The sequence below is a fragment of the Pelophylax lessonae genome (assembly GCF_965119305.1).
Source record: "Pelophylax lessonae genome assembly, chromosome: 13".
Taxonomy (NCBI): Eukaryota; Metazoa; Chordata; class Amphibia; order Anura; family Ranidae; genus Pelophylax; species Pelophylax lessonae.
This window is the reverse complement of record NC_138780.1, coordinates 99923144-99935643: the sequence shown is the minus strand read 5'-3', so window position 1 is coordinate 99935643 and position 12500 is coordinate 99923144. Positions and strand designations below refer to the sequence as shown.

Genomic DNA, 12500 nt, shown 5'->3' with positions numbered 1-12500 from the left:
GCCTATGTAAAGTTCTAGAGGTTCTATATGCAATGCTCTAAAATATGTGCAAAACCATTGATTGAAGTGAAGGCTTTCAGCATGTGAAGGATCCCATAAATTTAAAAGGTAAAGCCCCATGGAGTCTTGTAAGCTGGACAGGAAAGTGAAGGAGACCTGCCTAAAGAGATTTATAGAAGTTATATATGCAGTGTTCTATGGACCTCTGGACGCCTGTAGAGATAAGTGAAGGCACCCAGCTTATTGAGAATCCTAGACAAATATGCAATGTTCCATGGACCTCTAGAAGCCTGTACAGAGAAGTGAGGGAAGGGCACCCTACCTAAGGAGAATCCTAGGATTTCTTTAGGTAGTGTTTCATGGACCTTTGGAAACCTGTACTAAGAAGTGAAGGCATCCTGTCCATGGAGAATCCTAGACATTCTATAGGCAGTGTTTCATGGACCTCTGGACCCCTGGACGCCTGTACAGATATTAAACTGATAAGAACAGATACTACACTTGATCTTAGCCAAAAGGCCTGTACAGAGCAGTAGTGGCACCCTGCTTATAGAGAATCCTATATATGCAGTGTTCCATGGATCTCTGGAAGCCTGCACAGATAAGTGAAGGCACACAGCTTATGGAGAATCCTAGACAAATATGCAATGTTCCATGGACCTCTAGAAGCCTGTACAGAGAAGTGAGGGAAGGGCACCCTACCTAAGGAGAATCCTAGGATTTCTTTAGGTAGTGTTTCATGGACCTCTGGAAACCTGTACTGAGAAGTGAAGGCATCCTGCCCATGGAGAATCCTAGACATTCTATAGGCAGTGTTTCATGGACCTCTGGACCCCTGGACGCCTGTACAGAGCAGTAGTGGCACCCTGCTTATAGAGAATCCTATATATGCAGTGTTCCATGGATCTCTGGAAGCCTGCACAGATAAGTGAAGGCACACAGCTTATGGAGAATCCTAGACAAATATGCAATGTTCCATGGACCTCTAGAAGCCTGTACAGAGAAGTGAGGGAAGGGCACCCTACCTAAGGAGAATCCTAGGCTTTCTTTAGGTAGTGTTTCATGGACCTCTGAAAACCTGTACTGAGAAGTGAAGGCATCCTGTCCATGGAGAATCCTAGTTATCCTATAGGCAGTGTTCCATGGACTTCTGGAAGCCCATACAGAGAAGTGAAGGCATCCTGCCCATGGAGAATCCTAGACATTCTATAGGCAGTGTTTCCATGGACCTCTGGAAGCCTGTACAGACAAGTGAAGGCAGACTGTCCCTGGAAAATATATAGAGAGAGCGTTTTCATTTGTGCAAGATGAGTTTAGGGGAATTTTGCGTTTTTTCTGCCAGAAAGCTCCAATCAGAAACCAAACCAGAAGGGTTTTTTTCTTATCTCTAAAAGTTGAGCTTAAAATATGCCTGTCATTGTCCTAATGTGCATGGAAACATAGGATAGCATTGAGCTGCTTCTACAGCCAAGCCCAAAACTCCTGTGGAAGCAGCGATTTTTAAGCCAGCATGCATGGACCAGAATTTTCTTTTCTTTTCTGCCTCTAAACACTGAGCTTAAAATGTGCCTCTAATGACCTAATGTGTATGGACACCTTACAGTACTCCATGGAGTATTGGGAACCTGTACAAAACCCAATGCAACTTGCCTCTGAAGACTTCCAGATGGCCTATAGGCAGTACTCCATGAAGACCTGGGAGCCCATACATAGAACTGAAGGCAGCCTACTTGAGAAGAATTTTAGATGTTATGCTTGCAGTACTCCATGGAGTATGGGACCCTGTACATAGAACTGAATGCAGCCTGTCTATAAGGAATTCTAGAAGTTCTATATAATAGTACTTCATCGAGTCTAGAAACCTGTAGATCTGAAGGAAGCCTGCCTATGGCAAATTTAGGACGCTTTTAGGCAGTACTCCATGGAGCTCTGGAAACCTGTTGATAGAAGCCAATCGGCCTATGAAGGATTCCAGAGGTTCTATAGACAGTACTCCACCGAGTCCTGGAAACATGTACACAGGACTGAAGACAGCCTGCCTAGAAAGAATTCCAGAGGTTCTATGGCTAAGGTAGCTTTCCTCTGAAGAAATCCACGATAGGCAGTACTCCAGTGGGTTCTAGAGGTCAGTAGATAGGCAGTACTCCAGTGGGTTCTAGAGGTCAGTAGATAGGCAGTACTCCAGTGGGTTCTAGAGGTCAGTAGATAGGCAGTACTCCAGTGGGTTCTAGAGGTCAGTAGATAGGCAGTACTCCAGTGGGTTCTAGAGGTCAGAAGATAGGCAGTACTCCAGTGGGTTCTAGAGGTCAGTAGATAGGCAGTACTCCAGTGGGTTCTAGAGGTCAGTAGATAGGCAGTACTCCAGTGGGTTCTAGAGGTCAGTAGATAGGCAGTACTCCAGTGGGTTCTAGAGGTCAGTAGATAGGCAGTACTCCAGTGGGTTCTAGAGGTCTGTAGTACATATAACTGAATATAACTGAAGTCTGCCTATGAATAATAAATGTAAATGTAGGATAGGCAGTACTCCAGTGGGTCCTAGAGGTCTGTAGTACATATAACTGAATATAACTGAAGCCTGCCTATGAATAATCCCAGAGGTTCTATAGTAAGTACTTTATTGAGCCCTACAAGCCAGTATATAAAAATAAAGGCAGCATGCCTATGAAGAATTCCAGAGGTTCTATAGCTAATACTTCATTAATTACTAAAAGGCTATGCATAGAACTGACTGAAGGTAGCCTTCCTCTGAAGAAATCCAGAGGTACTATAGGCAAGTACTCCAGTGGGTCCTAGGGGTCTGCTGTACATTTAACTGAAGCCCTCCTATGAATAATTCTAGAGGTTCTATAGTAAGTACTTTATTGAGTCCTACAAGCCTGTATATAGAAATGAAGGCAGTCTGCCTATGAAGCTTTCCAGAGGTACTATAGGCAGTACTCCATTGAGTCCTAAAAGTCTGTGCAAAGAACAGAATGCAGCTTGCCTATAAGAACTCCAGGGGTACTATAGGCAGTAACCAGTTAAGCTCTGGTAGTTGTACAGAGGCATGAAGACATCTCTGAATAAGGATTGTTAAATAAGTAGGATTCCTGTGGAGCCCTAGCAGAAGTGAAGGTAAGCTGCCTGTTGGGGATCCGAGTTATTCCCTGGAGCACAGAGGTGTCTATACAGGGAGTGTGGTGTACCTATGCTAGACAGGAGGGTGCTGATCCCATGCTATTCTGCTATGTGTGCTCTTCCCTTCCCTCTCTCCTGGTTTTCAGGCAAATTTGCCTGTGCCACAATGTTATGATGGAAGGCTGCTGAAATGACAGGCCAGGAACAAGCTTGTCTTAATCATCAGCTTCTTAATTTAGTGTGTGTCTCTGTTATGTGTGTGTGTGTGTGTGTGTATGTATGTATGTGTGTGTGTGTGTATGTATGTATGTGTGTATGTGTGCTCTCTCTCCCTCTCTTTCTGTCTCTGAATCTGCTGACAACCTGCAGATTTCTTAATGAGTGATAGGGCTGGGCTGCTCACAACTGCCACAGTTTGTGGTGTGAATGCCCCTCACTGAGAAGTTTGGTTCTCTCCTGTTCCTGCAAACTTAATCGTATAACCTGTAACCAAAACCCACAGAATGAGGACTCAACACACTAAACACAGTAACATCTAATCACTGCAGATCTTAGCACCCATACCAGCTGTTCAGGATTATATAGGATTTGAATAAGGAGGCAGGGGGATACACAGAAAATCGTGTTAATTATATTTTTATGGCGATAAATTATATAGTCTGCTCTTAATGAATTATCTGAGATGAAGCTTTGGCTTAACGCTAATAAAAGAATTCTCCGACATTATTTGCATGTTGGAGGCGACAAGGAATTTTCTTCTCTTCGGGCAAAATCGCAAGCGACTCCCTCTCTCTTTTCCTACAATCCCCCTGAAAGGAATTCTATATAATAGGCTGAACGTGATTATCCTACTTATATCTACATCAGAAAGTGAGGGCTATAAACAGCCAGCATCCTCTGATAGTGGAAATGGAGGGGTGCTGTTACTATGGAGGGGTGCTGTTACTCATAGTAACCCCCCCCCCCCCAATCTCATACACAGGGATAGAAGAGATGAAGCTTGGAACCCTTATTATGGTCTCTTCTCTAGTATTTTATATAGTGAATGGAGACCAGTCTATTATAGACTCCTTCATAGAATGCTAGTCCCTGTTATTTATTGGACTGTTTTCATCCTTTATTTTTTTATCCAGAACTGCTGTGCTACCAAACACCTAATAATCCACTCTTCTGTAGGACTTCGCAAGAGCATTTTTAGAAGATGCCTGACTATTTTACTAGCCCCATAGTGATTTCATTAAAAATATTTTTTTTATTTCTTTTGTCTTGCTATGAAATGAGTGGTCCGGACAAAAAAGGGGTAAAAAAGTATACAAACAATAATACATGTGTACGTGTGTTTGTGCGTACTACACTTATATGGGGTGAATTATTTAAGTGAATATGTGCGTGAATTATCAATACTCCACGTATTGATAGCAACGTTGTTAGTCCGTACAAATATACACAACAGAAACTTTACTCCTGTATTCACCAACATTTCCCAGCCAAACAATTCCTTTCGGTCTTTATATCCCTATAGAATTTATATATATATATATATATATATATATATATATATATATATATATATATATATATATTTTTTATTATTATTATTATTTATTTATTTATATTTATTATAAATTAAATATCTGTGTGTTAAAGAGATACGTCGATAGATAGATAGATAGATAGATAGATAGATAGATAGATAGATAGATAGATAGATAGATAGATAGATAGATAGATAGATAGATAGATAGATAGTATTTTATGTTTATCTATCTATCTATCTATCTATCTATCTATCTATCTATCTATCTATCTATCTGTCTATCCACCCACCCATTTATTTATTTATCTATGGATAGATACATATCGATCAATACAAAATAGATTGATTGATATAGATAGATAGAATATGTATGTTTATCTATCTATCTATCTATCTATCTATCTATCTATCTATCTATCTATCGGTATTGGGTTCTGTATATGGTGGTTTTGTTTTTTTATTTTTTTTCTGTTGCTGAAATCGATTAATTTGTGTCTTTTTTTAACCTGACTAGCTATGTAACTATGTATCTATCTATCTAGTTATGTATCAATAGATACATATACAGTGAGAAAGTGTGAATGAGAGAAAGATAGATAAAATAAATACACGTGCTATCTATCTATCTATCTATCTATCTATCTATCTATCTATCTATCTATCTATCTATCTATCTATCTATCTATCTATCTATCTATCTATCTATCTATCTATCTATCTATCTATCTATCTATCTATCTATCTATTCATTCACATTATCCATACAAAATCTTTCTCCATACATTATCCATCAGCAGAAATAATTTCTTATAGATGGACACTGGATGAGGCACTGGGAGGGAACTTTGACCAACTTTCCCAGGAGTTGTAGGAGTGAGGGGCTGCCAGGGGCTCTTGGTGGAGTGAATTTCATTTTTGTTTGCAAATACTTTAGACCTCAGCTTGCTGTTCCAGGTAACTTCCACCAAACAAAGAGAGCAGCTCATGCATTGCAAGGTAACCCCCAAGCCAGGTCCTAGGGAGTCCACTCAGACGTTACAAGCTCCTGACATGGGAGACCAATGTAACGTCAGCTTGTGTCTATACAACATTGTAGCCTGGGATGTCAGGCCAGCATTGCTGGAGATTCACCCTTTCACTGCCAGAGCACAGGAGGCTCCTTTCCTGCCCCCCTTTGCCAGAGTAAAAGGGTTGGCTAGTGGTCCTGGTCTAGAGTTGCCCATTGTATGTGCTGGGCTCTGCTAATCCTGGTCACATAGCATTCATGCGGCAGACTAAAGTCCAGGATTACCCAAGACCATCCAGAATCCAAGCCTGGGACGACTCATCTTGCTTCTCACCAGGTAGCTGTGTGTGTGTGTTTTGTGTCATATTAGATGTGATAGTAGTACAGAGCTCTATAGGCCAGGCATTCGCTGGTTAAGCTGATAATCGGAGCCCAGCAGCTTAAAGCCATATTCCATACATTGATAAATATAGAAGATTTGTAGCCACACTATTGACCTGAGATGTTTTTTCTGACCATTAAAAATTCAGAAGAAGACAATACTGGCGATTAGACTGAAGCAGATCTCTTTGTTCCATGGGGGGATTTGGGAAAACAGTCAATGTTAACAAACAGCAGTCACGGTTGGCATTCTGTATAATGAACTGATGCAGTCAGTGTTATGGAGCACACAAAGCTCATTTTGTGAAAACTTGATTGAGTTAATATCATATCAGCAAATTTCACTGGGAGAAGAATCTCTTCTTTTCTTTGTGTCACAAACCAGCACAGATTACAAATTTTAATGATCTGAAAATGTTTGGTATACAAAATCATGCTTATTTCAGTATTAGCAAAAACACGAGCGATTTTTCAACATAAACACCCAGCTGTGTCTATTTTAAAAGCAGTTCAATGACAGCTTGCTCTTATGAGCATGCAATCAGCTAATTTCGCTTTTTTCCCTTCTGTGTTAATCAACACTTTCCTTCCTGCACAGCAGAGTACAAATAGTGCAGTTACTCCACATCACTAAATGTTTATCTAACCTGCAGCCTCATAGAATCCGGTTACACTCAGAGACAGCCAGGCAGGAGGAGAGAGAGAAAGAGCCTAGAGGATCCCTACACCTAGACAGGAGGGGAGAGAGAGACCAGAGGATCCCTACACCTACAGAAGGGGAGAGAGAGACCAGAGCATCCCTACACCTACAGTAGGGGAGAGGGAGCCCAGAGGATCCATACACCTACAGGAGGGGGGAGAGAGGCCAGAGGATCCATACACCTACAATAGGGGAGAGGGAGCCCAGAGGATCCATACATCTACAGGAGGGGGAGAGAGAGCCCAGAGGATCCCTACATCTAGACAGGAGGGGAGAGAGAGACCAGAGCATCCATACACCTACAGTAGGGGAGAGGGAGCCCAGAGGATCCATACACCTACAGGAGGGGGGAGAGAGGCCAGAGGATCCATACACCTACAGTAGGGGAGAGGGAGCCCAGAGGATCCATACATCTACAGGAGGGGAGAGAGAGCCCAGAGGATCCCTACATCTAGACAGGAGGGGAGAGAGAGAGACCAGAGGATCCCTACCCCTTGACAGGAGAAAGAGAGCCCAGAGGATCCCTTCACCTAGGCAGAGGAGAGAGGGGCAGGGGCCAGAGGATCCCTAACCTAGGCAGGATGAGAGAGAGAAAGAGGGTCCAAAGGATCACTACACCTAGGCAGAATGAGAGAGAGAAAGAGGGTCCAGAGGATCACTACACCTAGGCAGGCACTGGGGAGCTGCGCTGTCATTGACTGTCTGTGTATGGATGTGGAGGACAGATAGGACAACAATCTCTCTATTATATCTACTCATCGTTTCTTTGCATGTCTATATGTAATACAATAAAATATATGTTTGTATAAATGATTGATAGATAGATAGATAGATAGATAGATAGATAGATAGATAGATAGATAGATAGATAATCAATAAATCTATCTATTTACTATTATAAATAATAAACCATTTACATATCCATCTATAGAGTGTCTATAATATATATATATATATATATATATATATATATATATATATATATATATATATATATATATATAATATATATACATATATATTTAATATATATTAACACATGTGTTCAAGTAAAAAAATGTATATATTTATATTGCTAGATATATATTCAGAATTGTATAATTTACACAGATATAATGCATATAACATATATATCTTATAATCTTATACTTCTACATGTTCTCATGCAATCAAAATTGCAACAATATATGCAACACCATTAGTGATGAAAATTTTCAGTAAAAGAGAAATTCTAAGGTTAATTTATTTATTTAGTGTAGCTTACAATAAACACAAAAGGCATAAACATATACAATGATACACAATCTATGTAGCATATATATATATATATATATATATATATATATATATATATATATATATATATATATATATATATATATACACACACACATTTAAATAAACACAAAATAAACAAGTTACTGTGGGGGCTAGCCGTTACATAGAGAACTTCTTGTATCCATCATACAATTACAATGAAATAGGAAATTGATGATACCAGTCATATATGTCAGTAAGCCTATAGCCAAGTGATGGGGTCACTCGGGGCTACCCTAAACCTTGGCCAGATCCATTGAGGTTAACATGCCAGGCTGGATGGAAGGGTGGCACACTCTAAGGGAACCATGCAGGTACAGTACAGTCATGTGTCAGTTTCCAGGCTGCAGCCAGGCCTGTGTATTTTAGCCTGCAGCCAGCCTGAAATCCCTGTGCCTGGCTGTGAACCGATAGTAACCCCCCCTTGCTAATATGGATCGGTTTATTTGTTTTCTCACCGTTGGGGTTAGCTGGATAGAAGTACACACACAGTAAATCTAAGGCAGTCGCCCACTGTCACGACACTTAGTCATTAATTTCGAATCAAAGTCCTGCTGAAGATGAAGAATTGCTAATGAGTATACAAACAAAGCAATGCATTGCAGTGTGCCCATTGCATCCACGAAGGTTCCATGAGTGACATATCCCAGACATGATTTTGCCTATAGAAAATCATCAGGGCTACTAACGTGGGTGCTGCATGCATAATATTAATCATCATATAGACCTGGTGAAATAATCAAGGCGAGGATAGTAATTGTGTCTCATGAATGTGTAATATTAATCACTTCTAGGCTAATCAGGGTAGTAGATCTGTCACAGCACTTCACAAAGGCACACATTCCACTGCAATGCGGTGCTGTGCCCATAACACACACATACATGGGCTGATCGTCTAGGGGGGACAACGACAAGATTGCCCAGATCTGCTTTCTGCCCACCGATCGATCTGCTGAGGGTTGCAGACAGAGTGGCCTGATTGCAGCCAGATCCATATAGAGGCAGGCAAGAATCACACCATCACCCAAATAAAGAGTGTACAATCAGTCATCATCATAACAACAACAACAACACATAAATACAATAAATCTGCGACAATCGCTCGGTGCCCAACGTTTTAGTCGGGCGCATGAAATGACTACAACAGAAAATACTCAGTCCTCTCTGCTTGGCAAAGTAGTCCCTTGATTCTTCCACTTTCTTCCTTCCACGGTTATTTTCTCCCTAAAAGAAAGGTATAAACAAACTTTAATCAATAAGAGAAAATATTGACGTATAAAACTAAGATGGTCCAATACAGTGGGATGAAAGCAATGGCAGATATTTAGTAGGAGAAAAGGGAGGGGGGATCACATTTGGGAAAAAAAAAAAAAGAAGGGGGAAGGGAGGAGAGGTGAAGAGTTTCCCTCCCATATCACTCCGCATAGAGATGGAGGAGGAGGGGGGAGGGGAGGAGGGGGGAAGGAGAAACCATGGGGAGGGATTGTGGCTAATCTTTTGATCCTGATTGGCCAGGTGGAGAAGAAACGTCCAGGCAGCTAGAGCTCTCCCATTGGTTCCAGCACCCAAAGGTTAAACCAAATTCTTCCTTTTTTTTTTCCTAGCCTGGTGTCTCTGGGTCTGGAATTAATTGTAGCTATAGCTGTCTACTCTAGTTGCTGAGAGGGGAGGTTGTTGTGTTTATTTTGAAGGGACATGAAGTAGTTGATTCATTTTCTCCCCTGGCTTCTTGATTATATTTATATATGTCTATATTTATAGCCCTATAATTAACACCAATATTATGTGCGTTTTGTTTTTTGCTACATGACTTGCCAGTGTTTGGAGACATTGGTGCGACAGAGAGCCGCGAGCGCTGCTGCTCCTCCTGACTTCTTCCTGCTGCAACTTCACCCGTGTGTCCTGCTCCCATCTTTGTGATATGTTGGACATGGGGGAAAGGAAGGAAGTCAAAATGATCCCCAAGTCATCCTTCAGCATCAACAGCCTGGTGCCTGAAGCGGTCCAAAATGACAACCACCCTCAGCCTCAGCACCACCACCACCACCATCATCACCACCACCACCAGCTCCTCAACCACCCTCAACCCCACCACCGAGCCGTGCAGGAGGAGGACGACCTGGACAAAAGTCTCCTGGAGGTCAAGACTGAGAGTCTCCCCCCTGGTAAGGTGGACTCTGCTTCTTCTGAACTGGCCGTTGGGGACCCAGACAAGGACAAACCCGAGGAGAAGAAAGGAGACGGTGCTGGGGCCAAAGATGGGGAGGCTGGCAAGGAGGGTGAGAAAAAGAACGGCAAGTATGAGAAACCCCCCTTCTCCTACAACGCCCTCATCATGATGGCCATCCGCCAGAGTCCGGAGAAGCGCTTGACCCTCAATGGGATCTATGAGTTCATCATGAAGAACTTTCCCTACTACCGGGAGAACAAGCAAGGCTGGCAGAACTCCATCAGGCACAACCTCAGCCTGAACAAGTGCTTTGTCAAGGTACCCCGACACTATGATGATCCTGGCAAAGGGAACTACTGGATGCTGGACCCCAGTAGTGATGATGTCTTTATTGGTGGGACCACTGGAAAGCTGCGTAGGAGATCTACCACCTCCAGGGCTAAGCTGGCATTCAAACGAGGAGCTAGGCTCACCTCCACTGGACTGACTTTCATGGATAGAGCTGGCTCCTTGTACTGGCCTATGTCCCCCTTTCTGTCTTTGCATCACCCAAGGGCCAGCAGCACTTTGAGCTACAATGGGACCACCTCAGCTTACCCCAGCCACCCCATGCCCTACAGTTCTGTGCTGACTCAAAACTCTTTGGGGAACAACCACTCCTTTTCTACGTCCAATGGCTTGAGCGTAGACAGACTTGTGAATGGGGAGATCCCCTATGCCACCCACCATCTCACAGCAGCTGCCCTGGCTGCCTCAGTGCCATGCGGGCTACCAGTTCCTTGCTCTGGGACCTACTCCTTAAACCCTTGCTCTGTGAACCTTCTAGCTGGACAAACAGGCTACTTTTTCCCCCACGTCCCCCACCCTTCCATAACTTCCCAAAGCAGCACGTCCATGTCAGCCAGGGCTGCCTCTTCTTCCACCTCTCCCCAGGCTCCTTCTACCCTTCCCTGTGAATCTCTCAGACCTTCTTTGCCAAGTTTTACCACGGGACTAACGGGAGGACTGTCTGACTACTTTACACATCAAAATCAGGGTTCATCTACCAACTCTTTGATACATTAACATCCAGGAGAGCAAGACTGTAAGTGAACATTTTACACACTTTCAATTGTACATGAAAACTGAAAGAAAAAAACAAAAAACAAACAAAAAAAGCAAGCGAACAAAAAAAAAAAAAAAACTTAAAAAAAAGACAAGTCCAGGTATTTTTTATGAAGTCCCCCTTATTTTTGTGTACGTCTGTTCAGTCTCTAGGGTTCTTTATTATTAAGATGAGGCGTGGTGTCAAAGTGAAAGCAATGTAGGAGCACACTGACCTCTGGGAATCAAAAAAACATTTTTTTTTTTGATGCTATAGAATGTATAACTGATCTCTACATAGCGACTGCTTTGCATTATTTGTTACTCAGTACCATTATTTGTTATTCAGTACAATTCTATCACTTCTAGTAGCCAGGAATCCATGTCTGCAGTATTACAAGTCATAAAGCTCTAAAAGTTCAAAACTGCTAAAAATAACTTACTCAAAACTATAAAAAAAAACGTATTTATGTTAATGAAAAGTCCAACTGCATAGTTCTTATTTTTGCCCACTTATTTTGTATCATTACATCATAACAAAAAAAAAAATGGGTATTTTATTTTCTTTTGTTTACTTTTAGACCAAAGATTGGGATATAGATGAATGCAGAATGTACTGATCTATGTAACAATATGACAATCATATTTCTACAACAATTCACCTTTTAGCCTGCAGCATTGTCCGTTGCAAACAGAAAAAAAAAAAAAACAAAAGAGAAAAAAAGTACAAAATCTAATTATTATAAAGTAAGTTTGAGGGGGGACAAACTGAATACTGCCTTCAATTTGTGTTGTGTATATTATGGTGTATGTGCTCACTAACCGGTCGGTCACCTTTTTTTTTTTTTTAATGTAGTGAAACGTTTTAAAACCGATTGTACTTCTAGGTAATCCTTGCAAAAACTATGTATAACCCGTGTTGAGTAAAAATGCATACAACTGAGTGATTGTTAATTGTCTTAAAAATTTCTTGATTGTGATAATGTGGTCATATGCCCGTGTTTGTCACTTATACAAATGTTTACTATGGAGACACAGAAATAAAAAATAGGCCAAATTCATATAGAACATAGTTTTTGTCGTTTTTTTAATGATTTATTCTTATGCTGAAGACTGACAAAGCAGCTGATGAAATATTGATTAGGGTAACTTTTGTCTAGGCCTAAAGTCATGTGCAAATGATTGTGGT

At 41.4% G+C, this 12500-nt stretch overlaps 1 protein-coding gene across 1 annotated transcript; it reads left to right on the top strand.

Moving 5' to 3' along the window:
- The first annotated feature begins 5879 nt into the window (after positions 1-5879).
- FOXG1 (forkhead box G1) lies at positions 5880-12356 on the top strand. The gene is made up of 2 exons (XM_082242947.1): positions 5880-5997; positions 9877-12356. Exon 2 carries the CDS (start codon positions 9980-9982, stop codon positions 11291-11293), a length of 1314 nt encoding a protein of 437 aa, XP_082099073.1. The 5' UTR covers positions 5880-5997; positions 9877-9979; the 3' UTR covers positions 11294-12356.
- Positions 12357-12500: the final 144 nt, after the last annotated feature.

What these genes read in the sequence shown, in the direction of transcription:
- FOXG1 (XM_082242947.1), top strand. Translation starts at nt 9,980, where the DNA reads ATGTTGGACATGGGGGAAAGGAAGGAAGTCAAAATGATCCCCAAGTCA.